Source organism: Dipodomys spectabilis, unplaced genomic scaffold (assembly GCF_019054845.1).
Source record: "Dipodomys spectabilis isolate Male_0828 unplaced genomic scaffold, ASM1905484v1 ptg000297l, whole genome shotgun sequence".
In the NCBI taxonomy this organism is placed as follows: domain Eukaryota; kingdom Metazoa; phylum Chordata; class Mammalia; order Rodentia; family Heteromyidae; genus Dipodomys; species Dipodomys spectabilis.
In genome coordinates, this window is record NW_024870974.1 from 16,662,268 (window position 1) to 16,688,576 (window position 26,309).

General features: G+C 42.1%; 1 protein-coding gene across 1 annotated transcript in view; it reads left to right on the forward strand.

Annotated features, from left to right (window-relative positions):
• Positions 1-26,309, forward strand: part of Lrba (LPS responsive beige-like anchor protein) — a 443,207-nt gene that overhangs the window by 414,322 nt on the left and 2,576 nt on the right. Inside the window, 4 exon segments of the mRNA XM_042701880.1 lie at positions 3,317-3,484; positions 16,722-16,823; positions 20,048-20,244; positions 23,623-23,774. Of these exon segments, the coding sequence (XP_042557814.1) occupies positions 3,317-3,484; positions 16,722-16,823; positions 20,048-20,244; positions 23,623-23,774 (619 nt within the window).

The window sequence follows — 26,309 nt, forward strand, 5'->3', positions numbered from 1 at the left end:
AAATACGTTTGTCTAGATGTGTAAAATATTTCTGTGCAGAGCAGTATTATTGTAATCTTCACTTCAGTGGGACTGACTTCGAGCCTGTAGAATAAAAACAAAACCCACAGAAAAACCCTCAAATAATAGACCTAGTATCTTAATGTCTTATACCTCAATCCAGGTTGCAGATTTTATTTAAAATAATTATACCTACAAGTAGGAGCTTGTGCTCTTATGACAATAGGAATATTAACTATTTTTTCCTAATTTGGGTGGAAAGCATGGGAAAAAATCTGTGTGATCAGTAGTATATAATGGCACAGCCATCACACATGTTGAATTCAATTATATTTTTGCTCACAGTCCCCCACCCATCCTTCTCTTATTAGGTTGGAGGTGGGAGTTGGGGAAGAAATGCGGGTTGTAACAGGAAATTCTTGAAACATAAATCATGTTTTCGGGGCACAACCAGAACAGCAGAGGTAACAATAAAACCTTCCCCCGGCAGTAGGAATTATTTTCAGGCCACATTTTAGATTCAGTGGTGTAGAGTCTTGAGCTGGAATTTTTTTTATTTGTAGCACAGCTGTCAAATAAAACATTAACTAGAAAATTTGTTCTGTCAAAAAAAGGATATTCTAGTGCTTGTGTAATATTTGATATTAGTGTGTGGAGAGGTGGGCTGGTATTAAAGGAAACAAAAAGTTAAGGTTGAGGAACACTTATGAGATTATCAGAAAATAATTTACAAAAAGAGCAGCAGGTATTTATATGCTGTGATTTATTTAGGAGGAGAGAGCCTCAGCTCTCTAAAGCAGTAGCACAGTTCACCAGGGAAGGCAGCAAGAACAGGAAAAGGAAACTTTAAAAAAAAAAAATAGTGTTGTCCAGGATTGAGCCCAAAGTATAAATCGTGGAGGATACAGTTAGAATATTAAAACATGAAGCCCTGTTGAAGTAACTGTGCCCACATCTCCCTTGGGAGATGCCCTGTCATTTCCACTGATCCTACCTTATTCTTTTCTTTGGTGATAGAATATCTGTCGCTCTACAGAACTGTGTTATCGGTTCATGCTGTTCACTCAGTGTTTGTCTTCCTCAATAGACAGGAAATGCTCTGAGGGCAAGTTTTACTTCTTGCTCAGGTATGCACAGAAGGAGGCCTTGCTGGAAGTGTGGCTCAGAGGTAAAGCAAGTCTATAAGCGAGAGGCCCTGAGTTCAAACCCCCAATATTTCTCTGCTGTTAGGTACTTAGTAGGTGCTCAGTATGCATTAGATACATTTTCATAATTTCGATAACTTTGGGAGTAAAACTTTAAATACTAGGGAATTTTAAGAAAGAAACCTCCATGACTGTCTATTTTTCACCCACTGATTTTGGAAAAACAGAGCAGCGACTTAACTAAGCAGAATTAACAGGGGAATCCTGGGAAATTCTGCCTCTGTACTTAAGGAATCCTACTTTCACGTTACTAGTGACAGCTGTCTATGAGCCTCCCATAGAGGGCTATCTGAGTGTCTTTGCCTCCATCTACCTCAGGTTCCTAGTTGGTCACAGTTCTTTCTCTCTACCTCATTTCTTAAGTTGCTCGGTTCAGTCCACCCCTGTTGTTTAGATGGATGTAGGGTCAGGCTGAAGCAGGAGTCACTGTCCATATACTAAGGCAAACATAATGCAATAGGATGGAGCTAGTTTTCCTTAGTAGTTACAACACACTGCTTATCTGCAATGCTCTCAGTGTTATATGGAGCACTTTGTCTTAGCCCATGTAAGCCTGCTGGTAATCTAACCGCACACAATTACTACTGTCTCTCTTCACTTGGAAATGAAATGACAATTCTTTTTCATATTTTACTATGTTCTACTGGCTTTTTTCCCTTCAATTTCAAAAAAGTCTTGAATTCTTCTTACCATACTCTTTGTTGTTAAAACCTAATTCAGGGAAATGTTTTGGTTGTCAATTGAAAAGACTGAAGAAATTCAGAAGTGAACATTTGATCATCAGTTAATACACCTGCCTAGGCTGGAGTCTTTGCCCTACTTCATTGCAGGAGAGAAAAAAAATTCACATTTTGCAACTTTGCATAGAAATAAATATGATTTTAAGGTTCTTAGAAGTAGGTTGTGCAAGATGGAACTCAGGAGTGAAAAACCTGTGTGTGACTAGTCTAGATAAAATACCAATAGTTTATTTCTAGATGTGCAGATTTATAATGAGCTTTGAGTTTATTTGAATCAGTAACTTAAAATTTAACATGTAAATACTTTTAGTTATATTTATCATCTTGAAAAGCTAACTACACTTAGATGCCAACACTTCCTTGAGACTTTAAACTTTTAATAATTTATTATGTATTCCAAGTGAAGCACAGAAGTTTGTAAGACACAAAATGGTTTAGTTTTCAATTTCTTTAACATTTGGATTATAGTCTTATCACCCCTTGAGATGACATTTAGTGATATTCATTTGTAACTTCTGTAAATATTTCAAACTGTAGAGATGGCATGGTAAGGTTGCTGCAGATATTTAAGGTGGGTTTGTGTGAATTATAAGTGCACAGATCTGTGGTTAAGCAGAGACTGTGATTGTGCAAGGCAAAGTAGTGACTTGAATGCCTTCATGTGGACACTTTCCTTTGTTTAAAGTCCTGGGCACATAGTAGGTTGACTGGTTTCCTCTCACTGTCTCTAGTCATTACCATTGAACTGATGATCTTGATTTCATCATCACCTCCAAAGGAATTTTCATCACTCACACAATTGAAACAAAGAAACAATGACTTGGCTCAGATTGCAGTCACAGTAAATCAATCCTTTCACCAAAAGTTAGTCTATGTAATCCTGATTTGTAAAAGCAGAAGCTATTTCCAAAAATGACTTTTAAGATGAAAAATAAATACATTAAATCCCCCACTAATTCAGAGATGAGGCTGTTATTGGTGAAATCTTAATTGTCTAGTACCCCTTTAGACAGGCAACTAACTGTCTCACATGGAGTAACTCAAGAAAGTGTTAAAGGCAATAAGAGTCCTCTTGGGCCTGCTTTAACTGGTAAACATGATCCATTTGTAATTTATACTAGCCATTTATAAGGTTATGGTATTCTGGCTCTCAAATATTATTTGTTAAAATAGTTTTAACATATGTCTTTCAAAATGTCATCATTATTCTGTTGGCTTTTTTGTTTTTATTGTTAGTATTCAAAGAATACTCTTAGGGTGGACCAGTTCTGACTGAACATGATAAAATGTGAATTTATCAGAATCTAAGGCAATGTGGCAGTCCTGTGTTAAAAGTTTTTCTATTCACTGGAAATGCATTGTGTTTTTCAGGAAAATTGATTCAAGTGGTGTTTGGCCATTGGGATGTGGTCACTTGCCTCACTCGCTCTGAGTCTTACATTGGGGGAAATTGCTACATTCTCTCGGGGTCACGTGATGCCACCCTTCTGCTGTGGTATTGGAATGGAAAGAGCAGCGGGATCGGAGATAACCCAGGAAGTAAGCCCAACTACTTTTTTTGTTTCCCAACTACTTTTTAAGTGAACTTTTATAAGTGACATAGAATAATAATGCCCTGAAAGGGAAGTTATTCTTTTTCTGATGAGAATGAAACTGGATTATTAAAGAGTTCTTAATTCTTTATTATAATTTAAGGAAGATCTATATAACCTTGTTATTAAAACATTTTGTGGTCACTGACAATTAAGACCCATACATGAAGTCTCATTTTTCATGTTATAGTTTATTCTCATGATTGAAAAATGCTAGTTTGTTATTTGAAATGGTTGTCTCCAAATAAAATAGAGATTTTTTTTTCCCCATGAACTATAAGATATAGAATGAAAAAGCAGTGACATATTCTCCTGTTTATTGAATTCATATTTTAAAAGAGAAAAAATTATAATTTCATAGAAGTGTACCAGTCTTTATAAAGTTATGCTTTCATTTACATATTAAAAGATAAAACAAGTCATAAAAGGCCAATATGGAATATTCAAATTGACTCTTGGTTTTTTCAGATGGGAAATGAAAATGTTCACCAACAGCCTTTAACATCTTTATGAAACTGTGAAGGCAGTAAAACAAAAAATGTGTAACCATTTAAAATTGTAATTCACAGAAGGCAAAAAAGGAAGCAGCTACCATTAAACCAATCGCACACAGCTGCAGAAAAGAAATGGCTTTAGAAAAACACATTAAGAAGTCGGAAAAAAACAATTAAAGGGACCACCTGAAAAATGAGAATTTAATTAAAATGATTATGACACAACAGTGAAGGGTTTCTGCAAGAATAGCTTTAGATTTTCACTTCGTAAGGTAGAGCATTTTAACTGCTCTTAAGCATTTACCGTTTTTAATTTAAAGCAAGTTGTGATGTGTTAGAGTAAGGAAGGATTGTGTTGTTTCCCGTTGCTTTACCTAAATGAGAGGTATGCCCCAAATTGTGCAATGGTGACAGGAATTTCTTTAAACGGGTTTGAATGTGTTTACCATTGGTTAAAATTTCAAAGCTGTGCATTAGTAGATCTGAATGGGAAAGTGAAATAAATCTTCGTTCAAAAACTTAGTCAAGCACTAGTTCAATTTTAAAAGAAATAGATGCAAAATATTTCTAAAATTTGTTTCTTCTTATATTCACTATAGACCTGGGATTAGTAAGTAAACCCTTTTTTGGGGAGTGGGGGAAGGGGAGTGCCAGTCCTAGTGCTTGAACTCTGGGCCTAGGCACTGTCCCTGAGCTTTTTTGGTCAAGGATAGCACTCTTACCACTTGAGCCACAGCTTTACTTTTGGCTTTTTCACCAAAAAATAAGTGTCTCAGGGACTCTCCTACCAAGGCTAGTTTTGAACTGTTATCTTTAGATCTCAGTCTCCTGAGTAACTAGGATTATCAGTGATAAGCCACTGATGCCTGGATAGTAAACTAACATTTTATTCAGTTAACTTCCAACATCTATTTTTCACTTTTTATCAAAACAGAGATAATGCCCTGTACAAGTAGAACCTGAAAAATAACTTTAAGTTTCTGTCACTATGGGTAATATAGTTTACAATCAGATCGATAAACTGTACCTTTATACAGAGGTCCCAGTTTCACATGCAATTACAGTAAAAACTTAAACATACAATTTCAGGGGTTTTTTCCCTATTTCTTGGAAAGTACTTCCTGTTCTTTTCATGAGGACACTGGCATTCTGGTTTCTCTTCCTTTCTGGCCTCGGTTAAGTGACTACTTTCAATTTCTTTCTTCCTGTTTGTTTAAATTTATTTATAAGATTCACTAAAAATTTTCTGGCAAACCTAGACTTGACATAGATAATATTTTGTTATTTATCTCAAAATACTTAAGAGAAACTTTCTTGTCTTAAACTAACGGAACATGTTTCATGCCTTTATAGCAGTCTGAATACACACAAAGACAGATATTTAAATCTTCGAGTTTTATATTTATTTGACTTAATCACATTCTATGTCTTAGTTATTACCAATGTACTGAGAAGTACCTACAGACTTGTTAGTTCTACTTGTATACAATTTCTGTTGCATTTCAAAAATTTAGCTATTTTAAAATTAGAAAATTTTTAGTTTTCCAGAAGGAAATATTAACATATCTATGTATATAGAATGATATATATTTAAATATATGTTTACATATTTCAGTACCTTACCAAATGTCCTGTGTATATACATGCCCTTAAAAAAAATGAAATCACATTTGAGCAAATTGCAAGATTTGTAGTAAAAGAACCTGAGTTCCCGGCTCCACTGTGGTTCTCTCTTGTCTGTAAAATGAAAACAACAGTAACTTAAGGTGTTATCTGGAGCTAGGGTGCTTAGAGCTAATAAATCAGCACAATTCGCCATCTTGCTGGCTTTCGAGCACATAGTATAATTGTTAGATTTCCATAAAGCACTTTGTTGGTGCTCTCATTTGTAGTATGGTGAAAGCTGGAAATGAAGAGGGGAGTAAAAAAAAATAGAACACCACAACACATCTAATACATATTTTAGGAAATTGTAACGTATTGTGACTAAATTAAATTACTTTTCTCAAAGTGAACCTCGCCCTTTCTGGCCTCCTTATAACATCCGACGTCCCAATTTAATTTTGCTTTAGCTGTAAAGGGTGAATCTGGGAGAAAGACAAACAAGCACTTTTTCATAGTATGAGAATTTACACATATTACACTAGAAAAGCGAAAAGGCTGCATGCAAGTGTGTTGAAAACAAATGGCAAGCAATACAAAGACATTTTTCACTGTGTGTAAACTGTTTCAAACATTCCCCCAAGCTGGTTCATTTTATAAGCCTCTCCTGGCTGGTTGATAGCTCCGAGGGGCACTGCTAAGGCCCGAACAGGGCTTCGGTTTCTCTGCCGTGTCTCTAGACCGCAGAAAAGACCTTTAGATGCAGTGAGGTCTATTACATGCAGCCTAACTTTCTATTTTTTGATGTGGGGCTTTTTTTTTTCTGTCTTGAAGAGAAAAATAAGTAAATTATAATAACAATACATAACCGCCTTTTCTTCATTTTATAGATCTCACTTAGCTATTTTAGGTTTTTAAAAAATTCTAAGTCAGGAAAATAGATACGAATTTTACTTCCGAGGGTCATATACTGTTTTTTCTAATACTGATATTGGTGCTAGATGGGAAGTTTATAGCTATATATTCTTTAAAACCATCATATATCTGATATTAATATGCCTATTATTTGGGCAAAATCAGATTAATTTGAAGTAAATAAAACCTAGAAATAGTACAATTTGGGCTTAAATTAAAAAAACACTTGGATGTTTTCTGAAACCTGCCTAGATCACATTGTTTCCCTCCTCACAGATCATTTTTCATCTTTCACTGCATTGTGCGGTGATGGTTGTCTGCGGTGGCATGCGCTTTCCCAATGAGAAGGAAGCTGGAAACACCATTCCATTTCATTGTGGATGGTTTATGAAGGTAGCAGTGTATTTCAGTGGAAGGTGTTTTTCTACGGGCCTCCCAGCAGCTCTAGTACTCACTGTTTTAGTACCCAGTACTCTTTTTCAGTACTGTGCCTGGGATGCTTCTTTTTCCTCTAGAATAGTTCTGTCCAAACTGCCCTTTTCCACATTTAAGAGAAAATGTGTTGCCCTGTGCATTCAATTGGTGTTAAATACTTTAAACCGTGAATGATCTTATTTAGATAGAGAAGATAAAAACATGCAACCTCCGTAGTGCCTTACTTATTCTTATTATGTTAATAAATCATAAACTTGGATTTTAAAAGCACAATGCTTGTGAGGCATGCCTAGGTATGGGAAGAAGTTTTTGGTTTATTTTAAAGCCCCAGTTAATTAGCTTGAGAAACACTGGTTGCTGACTGGGAGGGCAGTGCATAGATTTGTGTGTGTGGTATTTCAATAAAGTAGTTTTCCATTCTTGGATTCTGGTTTTGATTTGATTGAAAGGTGGCATTTTCCCCCTCTTTGCAATCAGACATGCTAATCTATGTCAGCTTTCTCCTTTGTGGGAATGGCGTCTACTGAAAGAAAAAAAAAACACCTTTTTTTTTCCGTAGCAAGATTCTGTTCTTTAAGAATATTTCAGCACCGTTAATTAGAAAGAAGGTTTTATTAACCATAAGGCCAGCACTACCAGACCACAGAGCTGTTTGTTAAAGGACTGTAAGCCATGCTGTCCTGCTTTTCCTCTGTCTAAAACTTCATTTTGTTATTCTCTCATCAATCATGTGAGTCATTACCGTAAATCCTACTGTTGTTAATTTTACTAGTATCACCCTAATGAGACATTCCTGCTATAATTAAAAATGAATTCCAACTTTAAGGCATTCTAAATTTTTTTTTAATGAATTTAGAATGATCTTGCCACATGACTATAAATACCACGGATACACACATCGACCACTCATCACGTCTGTAAGGAAAGTGGCATGGTAACGTGTCCAGGTGTGAATTATTTACTGGTAGCCCCCGTGCGTATGTGCTTATGCATATGTATATTTTTGCACATCTCTAGGAATTATGTTCTTTTTATCATAAAGTATAATATGTCTTACTGAAGCTACCGATAAATGCTTATTCTTTGTCTTGCCAAAATATAGGTGGCTATGATACAAACAGTACTCCTCTCTCTTAGTAGGGGGCTAAGAGCACCATCTGCTGGATGCATTGGGACACGATGTTGGGAAGTCTGAAAAATCAGCACTTGCTAACACAGGTGTACCTTGTGTTTAATTGTGAATGATGTATGACTTATGGGTCACAAACGGCAAGATATTGTACATATGTTGAACCATGTGTTTTCAAGAAGACATTTCTTCATTTCTTCTGTTGCCCCCATCCTACTGTAGAAGTTTACAATTAATTGTCTTAAGGGGGGGGGAAGCACAACATATACCTCTTAAAAACAAAGCAGCACAGTCTGTCGTCAGATTGTCATTAGATAAATTCTTTATCTTGCAGATCTTCGGTAAGCTGCATTTGGGAAAACTGTTGAGATTTTAAGTTCAGGTCCTCAGATTCACTAGGTGTTGAATGCTTTCACATTCTTGAGACTGACCTTCTTTTGCCTGGGCTGTGACTCCTGACCTGATTCCTTGGCGAGGACGTGGGTTCCCGCTTGTATCTCATCCAGAGCTTCTCTCTGGCCCTGCCTTTGAGCTGCTCCAGTGCACCAAGACTGCCCTGTGTTTTTCTTTGTCCTTGAGGAATTCATTGCACTGGGGCTCAGAGCAGCCTGTTGGCAGTGCTCAGTGCAGGTGACATTAAAAGTATGTCTCTGAAACTCTCCAGAAGGTCCGGGGTGCCTGGTGCTCTATGATGTAATGCAGGCCCTCAAGCTCAGCAGAACAACTCTGTATTTACTGCTTGTAACTAATAGTAGACGTGGTAAAAAGGAATTATATTCATATGGCAAATGAATACAACCTTAATGTGCACCATATGCACAGTGGTGGGGTGATGTGCCAATATATCACATTTATTTACCTTGTTTGGTTGCAGAGAAAAATGACTATACCATTCAGCTGGTAGGCTTGAGCTACTTAAATATGAGCACAGAATGGGTGATTTATGCCCTCAAACTGAAACCAAGTATCTTAATATGTATACTTCAGTGGGGCCATACTCATGAAAATGGTCAAAAACTTGGTGTTCAGATAGGATTTTAACTTCACTGTCTTAGTCCTCAAAGAAAATCTTGCACCTACATCCTCTTTTACTTGAGAAGGGACTTACTTAATTCCCTGAAACTTGAGTACTGTGCCCTTGCCCCCTTCTTCATCTAAAAGTAGGATTTGTATGGTGTTAGAATACCCCGGAGATGGTGTGTTGGTATATACATGTGATTGTATGATGGTACCATAAAGCTTCTAGAAATAAGTTGAGCTGGGGCCCTTGGAATAACATATTAGAATGACATTACCACTTTCCAAAATTTCTTTCTTTTTTTTTTTTTTGGTCGTGGGGCCTGAACTCTGGGCCTGGGCGCTGTCCCTCAGCTCTTCAGCTCAAGACTAGCGCTCCACCACTTGAGCCACAGTGCCACTTCCAGCTTTTTCTGCTTATGTGGTGCTGAGGAATCGAACCCAGAGCCTCATGCATGCAAGGCCAGCACTCTTACCACTGAGCCACCTTCCCAACCTCCCCCCCAATTTCTTTCTTTATAGCAATGAATGATAACTTTGTGCATACATGCCTCATGTTGCACTGTAGATAGTCCCAAATTTTTATGAAAACACAACTGTTCCTATATAGAATTTAATATCTGATTTCTTTTATAAGGCCACAGTCACCCTATTTTTCTTCTACTTCAATTTTAATGCATTATGCCCACTTATATGTAATTATAGACAGAACTGTAAAAGTATTACTGACAAAATTTAAAAGTACATTTATAAGTTATTTTTATGTTTGCAGTACTGGGGATTGAACCCAAGTCCTTGCACAAGCAAATACTCTACCATTTGAGCCATACCCATACCCTCAAGACCTTTTGTTTTGTGTTTCGTTTTTCACACGTGGCCTTGCTAATCTTGTAAGAGTGGGCTTTACATGCACAGTCTTCCCGCAATTCCAGGCTAATTTTAGTGTCCTTTTTAAAATACTACCATTACCTACTTAGGTATATCATTGTGTATATTTGGTATTTGCCTGTTTTATTAAAATAATTTTTGTTCTCAAATTCAAATAGGTTTGGTCAGCTTTCAGGTTTTAAATCTGAAGTGTGCTTAGGTAGGAAAGCATTTCTTAGATTTCTTTCTCAGATCTCAGCCTCCTGAGTAGCTAGGATTATAGGCATGAGCCACCAGTGCCCGGCCTCACATTTTTGTCAGTGAACATGCTCAGGCCCCCAGCGGCTTTCCTGTGGCTCCCGTGTAGCTGGAGTGATGGACTTTCATCACCATCCCTCACTTACTTACTGGTTGAGATGGGCATGTAGAAAACATTTTGCTTGAGCTGGCCTTCCACCACAGTCCTCCTAATCTCTGCTTCTTGAGTAGCTGGGATCAAAGGTGTGAGCCACTCTAGCTGTAGCTGGAACTTAATAGGTGCATAGCACTTGCTGGATACCTGTGAGTGCTTTATTCATTAACACAGTCCTCATAAAAGCCCTGTGTATTCCCTTTGATGGATGAGACACAGAGATTAGAAATAGGGCTTTCCTTTCACCCAAGGCCCTAAGTGTCCTGGATTTTCTTACTAGAACATACCCAAGTGTGCTTACCTAGCTGTTAGGTCATGAAGTCTGGGCTCAAACTAAGATGTTCTAACATAGAGCCCTGTCTCCCACTTTTTTTTTTTTTTTGGTCTGGGTTTAGGCGCTGTCCCTCAGCTCTCTCTTCAGCTCAAGGCATGCATTCTACCACTTGAGCCATAGTGCCACTTCCGGTTTTTCTGGTGGTTTATTGGAGATAAGAGTCTCATGAACTTGTCCTGCCCGGGCTGGCTTTAAACCATAGTCCTCAGATCTCAGCCTCCTGAGTAGCTATGATTACAGGCGTGAGCCACCAGCACCAGCATCTCTCACTTTTTTGATTGAGATGCTGGAGATAGACCGCAAGGCTTCATGCACAGAAAGCATGTCCTTGTGCCTCTGAGCTACATCCCCCAGCTGCACAGACCCTTCAATTGAATCGCATTATCAGCAGAGAAGAACTTGATGTAATCCTACCACTGCAACACTCAGTATTCAAAAAGGACATAAGATAATTTTGTTGAACTGAGTTCTTACGAAAGTATGTGTCCTTGTAGGACTTGGGTGAGAGGGGTGTGTGCGTGCGTGCGTGCGTGCGTGCGTGCGTGTGTGCGTGCGTGCGTGCGTGTGTGTGTGTAATGAATAGAACTGAGGGTTTTGTTCATGCTAATCATCACTCTGCCACTGAGCTACAACCCTAACCCCTAGGATTTCACGTTGTTTTAAATAGTATTATTTGTATAATTGTAGGCATATTCTCATAAGGCTTATTTTTTAATGTAGCACTAAAGGATGATTCTAGTTTAATAAGGCAGAGAAATGTTGTAAACCGAGAAACTATAGTGGATTTTTATGTCAATATTACTTTATCTTGCATCAATAATAATGTTTACAAAAGGAGGCCTACCTGAGTGAAAACTCCGGTGCTTTTCCCACCCTAAACGGAGCTATGGCATGTCATCTGTTCTGTATGTTTAATGACATTAACATATTTTCACCAAAAAGACTGTGTGGAGTGTGGGGGCAGGGGAGGAGAACAAATTTCAAATTGTTTCTCTTCGCTTAATTAAAATATAGTGTAATTCCCAGTGAAAACTTAGGAAGCTATTGGAGAGGTTTAAGGAACATTTAATGGCTAGTCCCATTTCCTCCTCTGCAAAGCCATTTCCTTTCTTGATTTACCATTATGGCCAGCCACATGAGAAAGCAAAGTGTTCAGTTTTCACACCAGCTCTTCATAGTGCTCCACGGTAACCAACAGAGAACAAAAGTCACATGCAAAATAGAAATGTCCATCTTTAGGAAATGACTGACAACCTCTTGTGTAGTATCGAAATGCTTTGATGTTTTTAATTTGTATGTAATTAAGAACTTCATTATAGTCTTAGCTTTTTATTTAGCATGTATGACTTTTAATAGAATGACTTCTCTGAAATCTTTTTTTAACAAAGTTGAGCTTCATATTTTGTTTTGTTCTTCTTTAATGGTACTAGACTGTACTTTTATGAAGAATTCAATCTGTTTTTCTTATGGACTTCATTAATCATCCTTGAGTATTGATTTTGCATGCAAAGCAGTTATACGTAGTTTAGACTTCAGTATGGTATTTTTGACATTTATAATTACAAATATTTGTAATTTCAAGGTTAATGGAAAGATTGTTAAGATTTGACCCAAATATCATTTAATTTCTTGGTTTTAGTTTTTATTGTTTTTCCATGCTGGAGAATGAACCTTGATCCTTACAAAGAAAAACACTCTCCTCCTTAGCTGAACCTCTGCTGCCAGTGCCTATTTCAAATGAAGACATTGCAAATAAAATGCCGTATCTCAAAATTGTAATCGCAGCTGGTCTTTAGACTGGCAAATTTTTAAACATTAGAGGAAATGTTGAAAGCATAAACATTTTAAAACCATATTTCTTCTTGGCCTTATTTTCCATAGTGCATTGCACATGATACTACTGTACCAATACATGTGATTATGTATTGAAAGTGGCAGAATGAGTGATCAGTGGCTATGTTACCTTATTTGCCTACGAATCACTGAAAGTAAGTGTTTATTGGAAATTGTAATTCATTTTTATAGGAGTAAGAATAGGACAGGGTTGAACCCACTTCATTTCGTAAAGGACATTACTGAAGAGAATCAATGGGAATTACTCTACTTATAACAACATATCTAAGTTGCCAATCAGAACTTTACACTGCATTTTATAATGACTTCGTTTTCTTAAGAAGAAGAGATAATGCTCAATATATCAAGAAATGTCTTTAAAAGCACCAACAACTTTTCCAGAAACACATGTCTGGTACATTTTTGCCTGGACTATTAATCCTGCTTGCCTTAATGATGATAGACCTTAAGAAATACTTTCCTCATTGAATATTTATGAAGAGGATGGTAAAGGAATTACTGTTTCCTTTTCTCTATTTCCAGGTATAAAAATTTAAGTGGTTCAGAGTCCATTTGGTAAAGAAACATTTAATGCTATGAGAATGCTGAAGAAACACATTTGATAAAAACATTTGCTATTCTGCCTAATGATGTTAAAAATAATTCAGCTAATATTTTAAGACCCAGTCCAGTATAAATGCTGAAAGGTTATTGTACGAGCTCTGTGTTGTTTAAATGCAAGCGAGGTGTTATCACAGAGTCTATTACTTAGTACTGACATATCCAGCACTATGGACTGAGAAAAGCACATCTGTAAGAACTGGTGTGTCTGGGCATTCATGGTAGGCTTTGGACTGTCTTTAATCTCATCTGACTTGTTCATCTTCCTCTAAGGCCTTCCATAAAGATGCACTGAGTCTCCTTTTCAGCTCTTGGGCTGGATTTGCATCAGTGGTCATAAACCTGTTCTCTGGACAAAGACTCCTTTCCTTTGAAGTTATTGCTGGAGATTTTCAAAGAAGTCCTAGAAGTCTGTCCTTTTTCTCTTTTTATTTTTCTTTAAGAAGTTTGAAGTGTAGCTTTTTAACTTAACAGCAAGATAAATTTTTTTCTCCACATTATTGAAAGCCATGACGATTTTTCCAACAGTAAGACTTTAAAAGGTTCTTAAGGGAATCTGTTCTGCTTTGTGATTTAGCCTTTGGTAGATTCTACTATCTCAGAAAGCAAAGGTACTGGCTGTTTGTTTCCATTAATGCTTGCAAGCTTGTTTTTCTTTTTGTTTCTTAAAAAAAAAATCAGAATAAGCCTGGTATGTTCCCAAAGACCTTTTCTTGCTTTTATTTGGTTTAGACTTTTAGTGAGACACTGCTGATAGCTTTGGAGTCTTTGAAAAGTAACACAAGGCCAGAATCATCATATGGCCTGATTATCTTCCCTGAGCATTCACTGTAGGGGTGAAGTGAGGGGAGCTGTGGCCAGAGCCAGTTACCCGTTCTGAGATTGGGCTTCCACACCGAATGTTAGTGGGCTGTGCCTTTCCTTTCTATGAGACGTCACGTGAGCTCTGTCATGATCCAGGCTGATATGTAGCGGCGCAGCTACAAGGACATAGGAAGATTCCATTGCTATCGGGCAAGCCCGTGTTCTGCTCTCATGATTACGGCGCCCCTAAATTTCATTCGAGGTGGTTCCCATCAAGTGTAAGAAGTTTGTACTTGCTTCATTAAAATGCCATGCCATATTGGTGATCATAAAGTTCTTGGTTTGGGAGGACTTAGGAAAATTCTTGTTAGTTTGAATATCCTTTCTGATCAGGAGACTACGTGAGCATTGCTTGAGCTTTACAGCAGATAGGAAGGGAGCTCAGATCAGCCGGGAAGCCAGACCCAGAGCAGCTTTTCTTTAAGGAAATTCTCTCTTTTGTCCAGTATGGGTTTTTAGAAGCCATCAGTGTACCTTCTGCATAGACCAACATAGGTGAGACAGTGCACTGTCTTTTGACTGGACAGCAGTGATTATTTGTGAAACCGGTTACTGAGAAGAACTTAATAATCATGTCTCCTTATGTTGTAATTTGTTGTCTCTGCCTCCTCACCTGTCTGTCTGTCAGTTTCCATCTATCCATCTGTCCATCCCTCCCTCTATCTCCTTCCCCCACTTCCTCCCATTTCCTGACCTGTCTAAACTGCTTCCTGGATTAGGAAATGCTTTGTCAAACTTTGAAGTGAAACCTAACATCCTATGTAGTGCTCAGGCACTAGGAAAAGAAAAATCTTTTCTCTATTTCATATGCCTACTAATAAAAAAAACTTAATGAATTTTACAAAAGACATTGCTTACATCTTAACTCACCTTCTGGGGCCAATCATGCAGCTTTCTAAACTCTGCCTTCTGTGATTCTCAGACTCTTGGATTTCATCGCTTTCACATTAAAGGAAGAAATGCACTTTATAGCAATGTTTTCCCATTTTTCACTGTGTGCCTGAGAAACTACGCTGAGATCCAGAGAACAAAGCATCAACATGCCCATGTGACAATGTCTGTTAGGTCTTCATGATCCATCTGGCCTGTATTTACCTTGGCTTCAGTGTAGATTGCTTTCATTTGCCATCATTCCTCCTCGCCCCTTCATGTTCATTGAAAGTAGAAAGACAATTCACGTGGAAACAAATCTTGCCCTTAAGAAAATGATTACTTATGAAAACAAAAAGGAACAATCACATCCAAAATATATTCCTTAGATCATAATGATTTTAATAGCTGACTTGGAAAAAAGAGTTGCCAGCAGATACAATCTGACAGTAATTTCAAGAATAACATTGTATGGTATTTTTTGTGGAACTTAAAATTTCATGGGAAAGGGAGAAACCCCGAATCAGGGTTGAAGTTTTGTTAACTTTTTCAGATACAATGTATGTATTTCTAAATTTTGTGCCAGAATTTTTATCTTTAGCAGAAAGTTAAGTAGTTCAGGTTATTTTATGTTATTTGCTTCTTTTCTTCAAAATGTCTCCAAATTCGTGAACTTTTTAAGGAAAAAGAAGTTGCTCTAAGAATTATTTTTGGCTTGGAAAATGTCCAGTAAACATTCTAATTAAAAATGGGTATGCTTCTCCAAACAAGTTCCAAAACTTGACAGCAAATGAAACGAGGCCCTTTGTGCACCCCTCCCCCACTCCCCCCCCCCCGAGAGCCCCTCCCCCTGCCCACCCACCCCGGCCTTTTAATGTGCTGCTTCAGGTCTCGCTCTGTCGCTAGCGGTGAGACACTCAGTGGTGGCACATTTGTTGTGACCCACGTAGGCACTGGAGTCAGGCGAGGTCTCCTGGGGGACGGGGGGGAGTCGTGGGTAGCTGCTCTAGGGGTGATCACAGTCTGGGGTGAGGATGGCAGCTGGTGTCAGCCACCTACTTCTAGGTCCCTTTCGCCCCCATTAGATTGCACAGCATCAGTAATAAATGTGCTGTACAACCTGTGGGGGAATCTAAGAATGACAACAGAATAATGCTTTTTAGGTCCATTTATAAAGGCTCTGTGTCTTCGTCATTAGACACCATGCATAGAGGACCAGTGTAGTCTTACAATAGTATTCCTCAGGCTAAATATGGAACCATTTCCTCCTTGTGGCTTGGCATGGATCAAGCTGTGGCGCAAGCTCATGAGTATTTTCCATAGCTACCAGACACAGCCTTCCCCTCTGGCTTCCAACTTCAACCCTCCATATCTCAGCCTTCTTGAGTAGGTGGGCTTACAGACGTGAGTCTCCAGAACCTTCACAATAGTTTGTAATTTTTATGTCTTGTTGGAACTGGGCCTTGAACTCTAGGCCTCACTTTTGCTAAGCCTAGCACTCCACCATTTGGGTCACACCTCCAGCACAAGGGACTCACTTTTATATTTACAGAGTGTTAGAAGCACTTTCGAATGCATGCATTTCAGATGATCATTTTTAATCCTGAACTTTCGATCTTGAAGTTGGATAGCATGCGTGTCCCCGGATCCATCAAATCTGGTACTAGCCTGGGACTTTTGGACAGATTCTCAAACTACAAATGAAAGATGAAAGGTTTAGGTGTGAGGGGGATGGAAAGATTGTTACCTTATCCTTATTTGTCCTTTCTCTTGTTTGTTTTTTTCCTGAAGGTGAGACCACCACTCCCCGGGCCATTCTGACAGGCCACGACTATGAGATAACTTGTGCGGCCGTCTGTGCTGAGCTGGGCCTGGTGTTAAGTGGCTCTCAAGGTAAAACTGGTGCTGGGCGTTGGCATTACCTGGTGTCTTGTAACAAGTGAGCAGAGATGGAGTTGATTCCTTTTCTCCAAAGCTCTGGCCTGTTATGGTAGCCATTAGCCACATGGAGCTGTTCAAATATAAATTAGCTAAAATTAGATATAATTACCTATGAAGTTCCACAGTGGCAGCAGCCACATTTGGGTGTGCGGTGTTCACACGTGTGTGGGGTTTCCAGGTGGACAGCATGGAGACACCATGCTCTTTACAGCACTGCTCTAAAGAGCTGACGATGTTGTAAACAAAAGCTCATTGAGAAGGAGCACTTCCAGGAGGTGGGAGCATCTTCGTGGATTTGGGGTCCTGCTTCGTTGTTGTCCTCTGACTGGGCTGGATTCCATCGCACCTGAATGGAAATCCTGACAACTGTCTTGTCTTGTCTTCAAATCTCAAGCGCAGAAGGAACCAGATTGGCTCTGAGAATAGAATAGAAAGGCCCTAGAGCCACTTTGTGCTGGCCAGAGAGGCTGGGTGTTTTCCAAAAGTACCCACACCCCATCAGGACCAACTAGAAACAGCTTTGTTTCCAGTTCCGTGCCCCCCACTGTAAGAGTCTATCCATGTCTGTCTCTGCTCTGAGCTGACATCTGTGCACAAACAATAAGGAAAATTCTGCAATCTCATATCTTTTAGGCTTGCCTGCTAGGAAAGGGTAGAGGATTTAAGTGACCTGAGCTGTGGCTTAGTCTAAGTGACAAGGTATATTAGCCATTTAAAGCGTTGCACTGAAGAATTTGGCCAAAGCAGTGAAATAGTAATACTGATAGCAAGTATTCTCTCACTACTGGATTTTTACACGTCCTGAGTTAACGTGAGTTTCAGATTCTATGTGATCCAAATTAGATAAGTAAAATTAATCTGTCATATTATAGGTCACCCTTGCTTGCACATTAGTATGGATAGCAAAAGTAGCCATGCTAGCCTGAAACTTTACAAAAATTATCTTGATACTCAATGGGAAATTTATGATTATCCCAATGTTAGAACTGCCAACAAATTTTAATGTTTTGATTGTAAAAATGCTCATGCTTGTAATCATAGCTAATTGGGAGCCTGAAATAGGGGGGATTGCAGTTGGAGGCCAGCCAGGACATATACAACTAACAGCTGGTGGTTCACTCCTGTAGTCCTCACTACTCAGGAGGTGGAGATAGGAAAGATCTCAGTTCCAGACCAGCCTGGGCAGAAAAGCCTGCAAGTCTCCAAGAAGCTGGGCATGGTGACACACATGCCTGTCATGCCAGCTACAATGGGAAGCAAAAAGGAAGACTGCGATCCCAACACACATCTGGGCAGGAAGTAAGACCGAAGCTAACCATACCTCCAATACAAAACAGGGCTGGAGGCATAGCTCAGTGGTAGTGCCTGTCCAGCAAGCTTGAGGCTCTGACTTCAAATTCTAGTACCACTAAAAGAAAAAAATCATTAAAGAAAAAAATTAACCTGGGTGCCAGTGGCTCACCCCTATAATCCTACTCACTACTCAGGAGGCTGAGACTTAAGGATCATGGTTCAAAGCCATTCCAAGCAAGAAGATCCATGAGATTCTTACCTTCAGTCAATTGCCAAAAGAAAAAAAGAGCTGGAAGCAGAACTATAGCTCAAGTGGTAGAGTGCTAACCTTGAGCAAAAAAGTTCAGGGACAGCACCCAGCCCCTGAGTTCAAGCGGGCACCAAAAACAACAACAACAACAACAAAAACTGAGTAGATACATAAGGATATTTTAAAGACTAGAAAACCTCTTATTTACTTAGCACACTACAGTTTAAAACACTAGCATATTTGGTTTCTTTGTGAAGAATTTCCCAGGCACCCTTACAATGGTGCCAGCCACCTACGTCTCCACATGCCTTGGGAAACAGGGTACTCCTTTCTGCCAAGGTTTTGTTCAGTGCCCTCGGTGTCTTCGAGTGTCTCTGGGGTTCCCATAACGTGAGGCCTCTTCCAGTGTCACTTCTGAGACATCACGGCTTTGGTTATGTCTACCTGGTCCGTTGTGGTCAGAGGGTTCCCTTCACTGATTCCCTGCCTGTGTCTCTCCGGTTTGGTGTCTACCGCCCACAGCAGCTCTTCTTTCGCCATTTATTCCATTTTAGCCATCCCGCTCTACATTGCTGTATTGAAGTTCATCTTTGTTAGTCATTCTTGTAAGTGTCTCCGGGTCCTCCCTGGGGACAGGAGGCAGTACAACCATGCGACAGGGCTGGGCGTGAACCCACTGTCACATACCTGGTGACCAATTGCCCACAGACCTGGGTGGACACGCGTGCTGGCATGGGTCAGGGTGCCCTGCTCTTCTGCACAGCCTGGTCTGTGGACAGGAGAGCTCGCAGTGTGCCGTGGTGGTGGCGCTGGTGTTATTGAGGAGTCAGAGCTGAAGTCCCTGTGTGTGGAGCAGGGTGGAGACAGAGGCGGCCTGCTTATTCTGATGCTAGAGAGCACCCAAAATCCTAGCCCCTGGCCCGTCCAACGGAGCAGGAGCTGCTGGGGGCCCAGTGGGGAGCAGGAGCAGCCTGTGACCTCCTGTTGTGCTGTGTGCGCAGTGTGCTAGAGAAACAGGAAATTGTGGGGTGTCCAGCAGCCCTTGTCCTCCACGGGCTTCTCAGCCGGGGGTCACTTGAGAGGGGCAGAAGCTGCTGCTTGCTGTGGGGACATGAGGGAAGTAAAGACATGATTAAAACTGCAGAATGGTCCCTCCATGAAGGGGGGGGTTGGGAAGGATAGCCAGGGTCCCCTTCAGTGTCATGAGTCGCAGGAGGGGAGATGGCCTCCCAGCCAGCCCTACAGCAGCTGACCCCCAGCTCCAACTGCATCTGCCCGGGGCCAGCCTACACTACCGCCCTGTCCCTTTTGGAATGTCTTTGGTTCATCCCACCCTCGGCCACCTGAGCTTCGTCAAGGAACTTCCTGTCTCTTGAGGAAATGTGACCTGCTGGACAGGGCTTGGCTTCTCTCCTTGCCCCGTGGACAGGTGGGCCAAACAGTGACATGGCCACAGCTAAAAGCTTTCTCCATCTGCAGCATGGTTCACGTCAAGGTTGAGACTGCGTTCATCTGATTTTGTTTCTGTGTTTTTGTAGTCAGGGGATGAACTCGGGATCTCACTCATGCTAGGCAAGTGCCCTGCCTTGTGACCGATTCATGAGTTAATTCTTTTTTCCTCCTGTCTTTTCAGAAGGGCCATGTCTCATACACTCCATGAACGGAGACCTGTTAAGGACGTTGGAGGGTCCGGGACATTGCCTGAAGCCAAAGCTCATCCAGGCTTCGAGAGAGGGCCACTGCGTGATCTTCTATGAGAACGGCTGCCTCTGTACCTTCAGCGTGAACGGGAAACTCCAGGCCACCATGGAAACGGACGATCACATCAGGGTAAGTGGCCATTTCCGCGAGGTGCTGGCAGTCCGCTGTGCTGCGCGGCTCGCTGTGCGGCACTCAGCAAGGCCCTTGGCCCTGGGGCTTTCTGGGGCTTAGTGAAGCCAGCCTCGTGGCTCCTGTGGAAGTGTAGGGTTCATTGGTGTTGTTAAGAAACTTTGCTGCTCACTGTTCTTTTCTGCCTGTCAAAGCTCAGTAGTAAATTGAATGTTGTTACTTTAATTAGATGACATTACGGGCTTTTCTTTGCAGTGGCATGGTGGGGGCAGAGGCTCTAGGCCTGCTGGGGGAGAGAGCAGGTGGTGTCAGCAAGATCACAGCCCATCGTGGAGCCAGGCAGGCCCTGTCGTGGCCCTATGAACCGGTAATGCTGTGGCCGTCCTGGGCTCCAGAGGTTAGAGGAGATGAGAGAGCCAAGCTGTTCTCTTGGGTGCTCCTTTTTCCACATTCTTCCCTTCTCACCCCTGGACTTTGGGGAGCAGATTTAGAGGAAATGGAGCTGTGCGGGAGGGAGGTACACGTGACCCCTGTACAGTGTGGGCACCCAGGACATGGGGGCGCAAACAGGTGAGTCAGAGGCGCCTCTGCCCGGCCAGGGCAGCTGGGGGCTGGCCCCGGATAGCTCACTCACTGCGTGGCCTGTGATTGATAACCTGTTACACAGATTACACAACAAGACTTCTTCCTGCTCTTGTCTAGACACAGATTACACAACGAGACTTCTTCCTGCTCTTGTCTAGGCGTCCCTTTCTCCCAGCACCAGAGTGAGGAAGAATAAGGAACTCAAGCCCTCAGATAGGTCACATTGGTCAAATCCAAGTTCCCTGCTGCGATGCATGCTGGGATTGACTCTTCAGCCCCTCCCTCCTGTCTCCCAGCTTCACTCCCACCGGCCTCTGCGGGAGGGGGGGGAGCACAGACACACTCACGCTCTATTTTTATTTCTCCCTTCTTTCCCATAATACTTCATTTAAGCCAAGTACACATCAGAGGATTTTCCTTCCCTCTTTTCTTTGCAGTAATAATGTTGATAATCTGTCACTTTGAGTTGCGATTATATTGTCAGCTATACTAATAAATCTGTAAAATAATTGGAAATCCCTGGCTGTCTGTGGCTGTTTGTGTGGCATTTCAGTGCGACTGGAGGCCCTGGGAAGGGCCCCGTGGCGGCAGGGCCGCCGTTCACACGCACAGGCCTCTCTCTGCCCTGCAGCCATCGCGCTTTCCCTCTGTAATATTTCCCACTGGATTTTAGGCCTGAGCAGCCCACTGCCTTTTCCTGGCGCTTGTGTGCTTTATCATGCTAACTTGCAAGTGGCAACTGTGTGATTAAAGCAAGCTGGCCCAGGAGGAGCTCTGCCCATCCCCTGCTCCAGTCCACGTGGGGATTGGAGGCGTCCCGGGGCAGTCCCCAGCTCCATCCTGCAGGAGAGTGTGGCTGCCGACCACTCAGCAGCAGCCCAAACCCCAGGTTAAATACCTGTAAGATGCCAAGAGCCCTCCAGGCAGGTAGGCAGCCTGAGCAGCCTCTGTGCAAAGCAAGGCTCCCCTACTGTCCTTATTCCAGATGCAGGATTGTTCTGTGGCATCTCACTTAATAGCATATCACGGTGCATCAAGCAGGCATGCTCGATGTCTTCATGAATGACTTAAATTTAAGCAGACAACCCAACCAGAGTAGCAGAGTTATTTCATTGTAAACAAGGGGTAACCACTATTCCACCCGTAGGGGCTCATCTATTTCCTTTTCCTGGGCTGTGTTTTAGGATGTGGTCATTCCCAGCAGTCTGTGGTGGCTATTGGTACTTCTTTAAAGACTAATGCAGCCCCAACGTTGTCCAAACACACAAGATTCAAAGGATGACATGACATATCCCCGGGGCTCTCCCGACCCAACTGACCTGGATCCTGAGGAGCTGGATTCGAATTAAGACCACATGATGTTACTTTGGTGGAGGGCAGGGTGTAACTCTGTAGATGATACCTTGAGTCTCACACTACAAGAATTTGACTGGTTCCTCTTGAGAAAGATTGGAGACATTTTTCTTTTGCAGGTCCTGCGGCTTGAACTTGGGGCCTGGGCACTGTCCCTGAGTTTTTGTGCTCAAAACTAGTGCTCTACCACTTCAGTCACAGCTCCAGTTCTAGCTTTTGGTGGTTCATGAGAGTTGAGTCTCTCAGACTTTTCCTGGCTGGGCTGGCTATAAACCAGAATCCTCAGATCTCAGTTCCCTGAGTAGCTAGGATTACAGATATGGGCACCGGGGTCTAGGAAATGGTTTTTCACCTTGAGGGGGTACCTGACTCATTTAAATGTATAGTCCTAAAAGTGCCGGTCTTATATCATTCCAGACAGAAGTAGGATTAGAGATGCTTTACTAGAACAAAGGATCAAAGATTAATGGTTTTAATTTCTATTTTAATATAGCACTTATCCAATAAAAAGCCTCAAGTATGAAATTCAAGTGAACCATAACCATCAGGTTAATGGATTTTCATCAGCTCCATTTCATAATTGTAGCAAATAATTATTTGTCCTGGCCTTCACCACAGCTCCCAGATAGCCCCCAGGGCTCACCATAGCCAGAGGGCCGGGGAAAGATTCTGATTTGACGAGTAAGACTTAGAAAACACATCCTTCAGGACACTGTTTTCCAAACACGGAGTTCTTATTTCTTAGGTATCATTTTGTGTTTTTAAGAATAAGCTGCAATAACACGGGAAAGTTGGCAGTTGTATGAAGTGAGTAGGAAACAGACCGTAGCTATTTATTTATTTATTTTGGTCATGGGCCTTGAACTCTGGGCCTGGGCACTGTCCCTCAGCTCTTCAGCTCAAGGTGAGTGCTCTCCCACTTGAGCCACAGCACCACTTCAAGTTTTCTGGTGGCTTATTGGAGTTAAAGAGTTTCATGGCCTTACCTGCTCAGGCTGGCTTTGAACTGTGATCCTCGGATCTCAGCCTCCTGAGTAACTAGGTTTACAGGCATGAGCCAGTAATGATTGATTCTTTTAAATGAAAGTGTCAAAGGGTAAAGACAAGATGGAACAAGGCAGTTAGAGAAGTTGGGCTTGCTGTGGCTGGATTCCCATCCACTGTGTCAGGACAGGGCAGGCATTGTGGAGCTGAGGACCACCCCAGGTCCCCAGCTGTGGGAAGAGGGCGGCTGGCACGACTGGCTGTGGTCGTGGAGTAGGGAATGCACACTTTTTAAAATGTGAACACAGTCGTAAGAAAGCATGGCCTCTAACCCTGTCGTTTGACTTTGGAGACACAGGCCCACAGCTCACTTCCTCAGACCCCTGAGATGCCCGCAGCCTGTGCCCTGGGGCTTCATCCTGGCCCCAGGGCTCAGCTGACTTGTTGTGTCCACAGGCCATGCAGCTGAGTCGGGACGGACAGTACCTGCTCACGGGCGGCGACCATGGCGTGGTGATGGTGTGGCAGGCGTCCGACTTCAAGCAGCTCTTCACCTACCCAGGCTGTGACGCTGGAATCCGGGCCATGGCCCTGTCCTATGACCAGAGGTAACCAGGATCGTGGCGTGCTGATGGCGGCAGGAATAAAGGCTGTGGAGGGGATTTCTGAGTTGGGGGACGGGGGTGCAGTTCTAGAAACCAGTGCATCCTTGGTCTCCAAAGCCCAGCCTGTAGAAGGGGCAGTTTTCTGGGGTCGCCTTGACACAGGCTGGAGTCCCAGGGGTTCAGGCCGGACTGGAGGCTTTTTCTATTTCTTTTCTCAAAGCCCCTTTCTCGATTGACAGGATTTTAAGGGCTGCAGCCCTGTGGTGTAAGATGGCCCTGTCTGCCCTGGGGGCTCACTGAGAAATGTCACTTGGAGCCACATGGGAAGCCCTCCACCCCAAATGCCACCTTTGGGGACAATTGCTGCCCAGCAACTTGCCCTTATTAGTTCTTAATTTTTCAGTTACCATGGCAACATATATTCAAAGCATTTTTTCAGTGTATGAATTCTATGGTATTCAATGTGTTGTCTAACCACCACCACCACCTCCATTTGCAACACTTTTCATCCTCTCCACGGGCACCCACCCTGCTAAACAGGGGTTCTCCCCTGCCCCCCGTCTTCTAATCACCTCCCACACGTGGAATCCCGCGTGCATCCTCCCACGTCCTGTGTGGCATGCTTTCCACGGTCCGCTGTTGAGTCTTCCTGTTCTGATCCGGATGTTCGGCCACGCACAGCCCGCTCTGCCACTGGCGGGCCATCCGCGGTGGCGGCCACCAATGCTCTTTGTCCTCCAACGCCATTGCTTTCTCTTCGTAGCTGGTGGTTAATCGCCCAAAGAAGTTGAACTTTGTAAAGCACCTTTTCTGTAGGAAGATGTTCCTGTGGTGTCCGTTCTGAGGGATATTGGTTTTTGCCTGTCAGCTGCCTTTCTTTATGGGGTGGGGGTCCCCACATGGTCATGGTAGATCACCCTTCCGATCTGCTGTCAAGTCTAGTTGGTTAGTATCGTGGATCCATACTCACAAGGAATGTTGGTCTGCCCTGTTGGAGGGTGTGGGGTCTTTTTCTAGCTTTGGGGGGGGGTCAAGGAAATGCTAGACTCATTGTTCGCCTTCCCCCTACTCTGTTTTTGATAGAATTCGTCAGCGAAGCTGCATGGCCCAGGGCTTCTCCTTGGTGGAAGTTGTTTTTCTCTTTTGTTTGGTTTCTTATTTTTAATCATCCCTTTTTCAGGCTCCTTATTCGTCAGATGCCTGTTCCCGTTGTCCGTGTCTTTATGATTCACATTTGGTATATTGTTTCTCAGAATGTGTTCACTTCATTTGGGCTATCCAGATTCTGATCATCTCCTACACAGTGAACTATCTTATTTGTTAGTTTGCACAATCTGTAGTGCTATCCCTACTTTGCTTTCTGGAGCTGCCTTTTTCCTTTATTCATCTTTTTTCAAAGACCTATTTTTGTTTTATAGGGGGTTTTCCCCTTATTATTTATCTGCTTTCCTTCTTTCCTTCTGCTAGCTCTAGATGTAGTCTGCTCTTCTTTCCTAGATCCTTAAAGTATAAAGATTTCCTTCTTTTACAGAGTATGTGTTTATACCTGTGAATTCCCTGTTTTCGTATCAGCCTGAAACTTTTGACGTGTTTTGGCAAGCTTTGGCATGTCTTGGCGAGTTTTGGCATGTTGGGTTTTCATTTGTCTCGGGATATTTTCTGCTTTCCCTTGTAATTTCTTTTTGACCTACTTTTTCATTTTTACCTCTTGGTGGATTTTCCGCCTTTTATTAGTTTCTAGTTTCATTCTGATACCTTTTTAAAAGATGTATGGTATCTTTATTTCTATATCGTGAAGACGTGTTTTGGGGCCTAGCGTGGCTTACCCTGAGAGCTGTGTCCCGGCACTGCCGCACTCCCACCAAGCTGTGGCTAGTGTAAGCTAACGCGTCTGGGTCCAGTGTGTCCTCTAGGACTGTTCAGGTCCTCTGCTTCCTTCCTGTCTGTCTGATGGGCCCGCTTACTTCTTGAAAATACGGTATTAAATCTCCAGCCTATTGTAGAAGCATGTGTTCTTTCTCCTCCATTCTGTTAATATTTGTTCCCTATACTTGGGGCTCAGCTGTTTAATGCATAATGCAGTTGTTTCCTGGCTGCAGTAAAGAGTGCTTCTAACCTTTTTGACTTAAAGTCTATTGCTTTCTAATACTAGCACAGCCACTTCTGCTGTCTTTTTTCTTATTCTTTCACTTCCAAATTATTTTTTTTTTTGGTCGGCCGTGGGGCTTGAACTCTGGGCCTGGGCGCTGCCCCTCAGCTCTTCAGCTCAACCACTTGAGCTACAGTGCCACTTTCGGTTTTCTGGTGGTTTATTGGAGATAGGAGTCTCACGGTCTCTTCTGCCCGGGCTGGTTTGAACCGTGATCCTCAGATCTCAGCCTCCTGAGTAGCTAGGATTACAGGCGTGAGCCACCAGCGCCCGGCTCACTTCCAAATTCTTTGTGTTTAAAACTCTGACATAGTCTCAGGTAGCTGGAAGGTAATGGGAGATATATGTATACACACACACACACACGTGTGTGTGTGTGTGTGTGTGTG